This window comes from Anneissia japonica, unplaced genomic scaffold (genome assembly GCF_011630105.1).
Source record: "Anneissia japonica isolate Jap-2015-1 unplaced genomic scaffold, ASM1163010v1 scaffold172582_len1462937_cov174, whole genome shotgun sequence".
NCBI classification, from domain to species: Eukaryota; Metazoa; Echinodermata; class Crinoidea; order Comatulida; family Comatulidae; genus Anneissia; species Anneissia japonica.
Window position 1 is genome coordinate 528398 of NW_022725666.1, and position 7460 is coordinate 535857.

At 35.7% G+C, this 7460-nt stretch overlaps 1 protein-coding gene across 1 annotated transcript; it reads left to right on the plus strand.

Annotated features, from left to right (window-relative positions):
* Positions 1-47: 47 nt before the first annotated feature.
* LOC117112843 (gastrin/cholecystokinin type B receptor-like) lies at positions 48-5205 on the plus strand. The gene has a single exon (XM_033256035.1). The coding sequence runs from the start codon at positions 1384-1386 to the stop codon at positions 2581-2583; it is 1200 nt and encodes a 399-aa protein (XP_033111926.1). The 5' UTR covers positions 48-1383; the 3' UTR covers positions 2584-5205.
* Positions 5206-7460: the final 2255 nt, after the last annotated feature.

The window sequence follows — 7460 nt, forward strand, 5'->3', positions numbered from 1 at the left end:
GTGTGTATGTATGCATATATACAACTGTGTGTAACTGTATGTATATATAGGCCAATATAGTTACTAAATACCAACTTTAAGTTAACACCTCATTTTTTATATATAAGCCTATTATAAAAAGTTTCATTATTAACAGATTAGCCTTATATGTTGCGCTTGAAAATCGATTAACGGTGTTAGAATATGGTATTCTAAGCACCATTACACTAACCAAACCAACCAGAAAAAAAGTAATAAAAAGCATAATGATCTAAGATTATTATTATTTTACAATGAATTGAATATTAGAATTCCATTAACTCTCTAAATTACTGTGGGCGGTCGTTGTCTATAACTGCATGACCTGACCCAACGCCTCAGTACCGACTTGATAAACTAAGCGCCAGTAAGTTCATAGACTCGCGGTTATAGACAATGGACATCGACAAACCGTCCTCAATTCCAAAGATATCATGTCAAAATATGAGACGAAAACGTTAGATATCACCGACTAAAAAGAATTTTCTTTCACCAAATGTATTGTTGATGTCGGCCTGGAGCATTTCAAAAGAGGATTTGAAGAAGAACCTAACTGTCTGTGCGTCATTAACTGAGCAGTTTTCATTCAATCCTGTCATTAAGAAAGCAAGAACGATTTCGATGGCGATTTAAGGCGCATTATCAGAGCTATCAACTTGTCAAAGGCGTAATGAATTCAACGCTTCAACGAAAATCAAACGACCGTCCACCTTGCCTTATTTGGCTCAAGATCTTTTGCAATGAAATTGATGCATCGCTATATCAACCTGTATTAGCTATCACACAAAGCAACAACATACTAAAAAAAGAAAAAAAGAATTAGTGTTTCTTAGTCTGCTTGTTTCGTCAATAATCGTTTGTAAATAAAGGCTCCAACTCTACCGAGAATTCCCGGGTACGTCTTAACTCGCTTCTGTAAAAAAGTTTTCCATAAGGCCTAATGACTTTTAAACAGTGTCCCTTGTTGATTCAATAATGCGTATTCACTTGTACAATATACCTATTATTTTGCTCGTGAAAAGATCATTCATCGGAAGAGGGAGTGATGTTGTAGAAACTGCTTGGAGAGGTGCGTGCATATGCGTAATTTGTGCCGACCAATGACGGCACTACGAAAGTAGCATCAACTTGTTACGAGTTGCTAAATGGGCCGTGCTCTCGACGCTTCGGCTTCAACATCGTTTGAAATCAAGTACTTACCAGCATTGCTCTTCAAACGTCTAAGCGACGATAATTCTTCACAGCAAGGTTTCTAAACACAGTCATTCGAACATTTCACAGTTCTGCCTACTCTTCATTACGGGATTATTTTGTACCAAGACAATACAAGCGAGTTTTTGATAACGTTTTAGCAAAGAAACCAACATGGAAATGCCTTCGGTTTCGAATTCTGGATCGAATGTCACGGCGGTAAACACGAATTGTATGGACGTTACGGTAACTGATAGTGTGTTTTACGATAGGACCGACAAAATTATCATCACCGTGATTATGCCGACTATACTTATTATTGGTCTAATGGGTAACGTAACTTTTCTTGTTGTTGTAACTCTTGTCCAGAGAATGAGGACCATAACAAATCTTTATCTACAAAGTTTAGCTGTTTCCGATATTATATTTCTTATAGTAGCTATCGGAGAAAAATTATGGCGGTATCTGTCGTCACCCTACGTCGATGACCAGTCGATGATGGGACAAATTGGGTGCATTGTTGTATATTTTATTACAGATATGACGTTTTATTCGTCAGTTTTCCTTGTCACGTTAGCGGCCGTAGAACGATTTTATGCCATTTGTCGCCCGTTGAAACATCGAATGAAAATCGGGGCTAAGGAACGAACTATTCGGCTTATTGCATCTGCTTGGGTGCTTGCATTTTGTCTATCTATGTTAGTATCGCCCAGCAATTGGGGAAACAAATCATACTGTTTATGGTGGATATCAAACGGGACGAACTCGCCATCATCATCGGAGTCCTTCCCATCGGAAAATGATCCGTATTATCATAACGGACGAATGTTCCAATGCACTGGTATTACTCCCTGGTATGTCAGTTTCGGAGCTTGTGTTCAAACACTTCCATTCTTCACGGCATTTATTGCAAACTGTACATTATATTACAACATTATACACAGTTTGAATCGACGCGTTGGCACTGCTGACCGCCAGCGGCCGAACACAAAGAACTTACGAATCCGCAATCAAGTGGCACGGATGCTCATTGTCAATGGTTTAGTTTTCTTTATTTGTCTGGCGCCGTTTGAAATTCTTTCGCTGGTCGTTACGAGCGAAACTATCACCAACATAGTCGTGTTGACGCAGGAGCAATATAATATGTGGGGTGAGTTCGCCCGTCTCATGCTGTACGTTAATTCCGCCGTCAACCCGATCGTATACAACTTAATGAGTAAGCGATATCGCCAGGCGTACTGCGACGCACTTAAATGCCACGTAAGGCGCAAATTGTTCCGAACGAACTCGGAAGATTCGGGATCCAAGAAGAACGGTAGAAACACGTTGACAGTCACACACCAACTTCATAATCTATTAACTACCGCCACTTGAACCCTTCCGCGTCCATTTGTACATTCACCCGTAGGCCTACTTAAATTACAGACTCTCGTTAGGCCTTTAGTAAAATGAGAGTAATATAGACAGTCCGCATAATTGAACGGATTTTGAGTGATTCAACCTACCGATTTGTACATAAAATTTAATTATGTAATGTAAATAAAATAAGCAATCTATCAAATAGACGTTTTTATAATGCCTATTACATTCGGTATTTTTTATAATGAGAAAATGTGAGCAAAATATGATTTTTGGCACAGAAAGGTTTCATGAAATCGATTTAATAGCACAATGTATATTGTTGTCAAAACTAGTGTACGTATTCTATTACTGTAATTAAAAACCAAGTCAAAATAAAAACTATAATACTGCGGGCAGGTGGTGTAAAAGGCTCTCTCTTCGTTATTAATCCCCAAGCCAGGTATCTTACTAATATAATTGCAATGGAGAATAGATGCTAAGCACAGACAACAGCTGACGTGGCTTTGTGGTATGTGAATGGATTCTATACTTTGATGTATAAAACACTAGACTATTAATGTAAACGTGCATGATCACTCTAATGGGCTGGCATCACTGGTCACATTCGCGTTTACGTAGGCCTGCAATTATTATTTAGGCCTATAATGACACGAGCATTATTAGCGATAATGGCCCTAGTAGAGGATGTGGGCCTAAATAGTCAGAAGGACGGACGGGAATGGGGAATCTAAAGAAAACATTATTAAGTGTTTTCAATTTGATTATATTAGATAATGTTGAACATGGTATATTATAAGTACTAAATTGTTAATACTGTATATTATTATTATTATCATCATCATCATCATCATAATCATCTTCATAAATATATGAACATCATCGTGGCGGTAGTAGTATAGTAAGTAGCAGTAAGCAGCAGGTAGTAGTAGTAGTAGTAGTAGTGGTGGTGGTGGTGGTGGTGGTGGTAGAGTACCGGTAGGAGTAGTAGAGTAGAAGTTGTAGCATATGTAGAACAGTAGCAGCAGCTGCCTCAGTAATTAATACAATTTAGATGTAGTAGTACTGTATATATAGCCCTGGTTCTTAATTAATTAATTAATTTTAAGAATCAAATACTTTTTAGAGTTTCAATGGCCAAACATAATCAAGTTTACTTGTTATACTTTGTAGACCTAAATTGAAATTCTGAAATGCTGTGGCGGAAGCCGCCTGTTGGCCACACAGACCTACTTTAAAAATTTTTTGGATATTTCAATGCCCTCGGGCCGTCTACTAAGAACCAGGGGTATATATTAGTAGTAATAGTAGTAGTAGTAGTAGTAGTAGTGGTAGTAGTAGTAGTAGTAGTAGTAGTAGTAGTAGTAGTAGTAGTAGTAGTAGTAGTAGTAGCAGTAGTAGTAATAGTAGTAGTAACAGTAGGAGTAGGAGTAATAGCAGTAGTAATATGTAATTGTAGGAATAGTGTTAGTCGTAATAATAGTAGCAGTATAAGTAGTATTCAGGGGTGAATCCGGTAGCTGGAACGGGGGGCTACGTGCCCCCCCCCCCCCCCCCACCCTTTTGCCACTAAATTTTAAATTTTCGAGGCATATATTGAATTGGCGCTCTCACTTATCTATCCTGGATATGTTGTGCACCACCTCTATTGAAAAATTCTGGTTCCACCCCTGGTATTAACATATGAAAATGAGTGTTAAACCGAGTAGAGTGACTTAAAGATTAGCAATTTATTTGTAGTCGCATCACTCCCCTTTTATGTTCGTTTATAGAGTCTGTGGATATCTTGATATAGGCGAAATATTGTCATTAACTTTATACCATGTGATGTATACACATTGTTTATCTGATTGTCAATGAACTATGGTTACTGTGCGTTATAATATTGTAAATGTTTTATGTTAATAAGGTAAATATATAAATTATAATCATTACTGTCAGGTTGTTATAATAATCTTGCTATAATCTATTCAATATATAATATTCTTACATCTATTATAATTCAATATTTAAAATATTTATTGATCCATTTCTAAATGATGATGATGATCAAATGAATGATGATATTTGACACTTTAGAAATAAATAATATTATTATTCAAAAAAGTACTGCCAACCCATGTTTTACTTTAAGCCCTGTTCACATTTTATTTGATAAAAACATGTGACATGCCTAAATATGGTCATGATGACATCACATCATGACCATATATAGGCGTATCATGACTATATATGGGCAAACACCAGTTTTTGTCAAAGAAAATTTGATAGTCTGGAAGTTTTCAGTATAAATAGTGTTTTAACAATTTAATTGGCCAATGTAGTTTATAGGACATTATTACATTATTATTATATTATATTTAAATATAGTTTGTTTATCATATATAGGGCGCACTCCAATTTGAGTTTCTAATTTAATTTCGAGACTTTTTCAAAGAACAAAATAACAACCTTCAATCTTTTAACACAAATCTAACCCTCCAACTGGAGACCAACTTCCAAGACACCCCAAATATTCACGCCCCAAAGGCGGTCTCGAATTGGAGGACCAGTCGTACTATAATAATATAACGTACAGAATGAATAAATTGAACTTTTGTGGTTTTAATAAACACAGAATTTAATTGAGGCTCGATTATGCACTGAAATATATGGATTGTAATACAATAACTTATATAGTTAATTTGTCTTTATGTTGATTTTACTCTACATAGACTTCTCGTGTATAAATAAATACTATACAATACCTGTCTCTTATACACATCTAGATGTGTATAAGAGACAGTAGATGTGTATAAGAGACAGATATATATGTATAATACCACAGTAATACTCAGTAAAATTGATTCATATATCTACATATGCCTATAATTTTATACTATAATCATTATATTAAAGATTACAGTTAATCTATTGAGATGAACCTCAATGGTATACTAATTCGAATATCTAGACCTACACCTCGTCGGTTACACACACATAACATATTACACATCACCAACTAACTGGGCCTAATTTGGGAGGGACCAGTAAGAGTGGTGATGTAAGATTCATAACACACAAATAAACATAAATTTTTATTATTCACGAAGGTATGGTTATTACACCCCAATGGTATAATAATTGGAACATCTAGGCCTACACCTCTAGATGTGTGACACTCTAGAACAGTTGGTGCTTTCAAAAAATAAAGAGATCCATTATATATTCAATACTAAACAGATCAAATAACGGAATCAGTACATTCGAACACTTTAGTTAGTAGTTCAAAAAAACAAAAAAGAACCAATGTTAAGATCACAAATTACAAGGCCCGAGTTAACATACGAGTTGTTGTAATTATTCGTTTTCAACTCTTTGAGACATTTTCTAGACCACATTTTTCAAACCGAAAATTCTTTACGTCTCAGTCACACGGACGCACGTATCACACTAATGCTGTGTTAAAGTTGAAAAAATGTGGGACAACGGGCGGGGTACTTATAAACCAACGTGAGGACTACCCCACGAGAGTCGTATTCTTCTTTTCGTTTCATTTCGCTCCGGTATCTTATCCGGTGTGGTAGGCCTTTTATTCAAAAGAGTGTTGATTGACGGTGGATGTGTCTACTAAATGAAAATTAAACACATATTGTGAGGCCGTGGAGTGTGATATAGATTCACACATGGTTCAAATAGACAGCATATTATCAGTTTATCAAGAGATATTTATGTAAAGATTATAACGTGATGAATGATGATTGAATATATCGAAATTGAAACGAAATACTCCCCTTTGTAAATTCAAATAATGCTGACTTTCAATTTGACATTAGAGTAAAAAAAAATACCATTTCTATATTCTCTGCACAAACCCTTTACATGACTGGTTCAATTCAATGAGTGTTTAATAGTATATGATTTATTGAAATCTTAATTGTTTTGATTTGTGACTAAGTTATGTTTGGTTTCCATACAATCGCTACATCCTATCGCCAACAGCTTTCGGTGATGCTGATTGGTCGGTAGAATTGAGGAGCTTTCCCCATTACGTTGGCAACTGCACTGAAAACACTGTAGCGACAGCGTAGCAATTGTATGGAAACCAAGCTTTAACATGATCCATATTGTCATTGTGGTAAGGACCATACCATATTTCACTTGTAGATATGTTTCATATGTTATTGTTTATGTGAATCCGTCTTTATAGACCTTTCCAAAGTGCAATTCAAACCTAACCATAGACAAATGAGGGCAGGGCCAGAAATACGCGCATGTCCCAAAAACATGTAAGTTTGCGTACGTTAAGATGTGGTTATGCGGGAATAGCAACATTACTGCAGAGGCGCAGCTTAGCGTCACTATTTGAGAATAATATCAAATTACAGAATATATAGATGAATTCCGCGTGCTGATAATATTGATGAGCACTCGTTATGATCTTATTTATGATCAGTTTTTAGAATGAAACTGAATGTTGTGAAAGTAATTATTACAAAAGGGCAATTCTAATTTTATGTAATTACTTTATGCATTCAAAAACAATGAAATGGGTAGTTATTGTTGTGAAATTGTGTATTTTCTTCAAATTAAAATGATATAATGATCTCATATGGCCGTACCTTAATTTAAACATGCGTGGTTTGGGAATTGATTTGATTGCATTTCGTGTATTTTGGTCAAAATCTTGTCAATAATTTCCCGGTTCAATATCCTGCTGATTATCGGCGGGGCTTGAACGTCACAACGTTCATCCATTGTCTGGATTCATACTTAATATAAAAATTGAGATTAGGTTAAGATCGCTGTGAGATTACGAAAGTTCAATGTAGAAGTAGTAAAGCATCGTCAAAAGTTTTCCTCAGCTATAAACAACGATTGGAATAAGTAGTTTACCATGCCATATTTTTTAT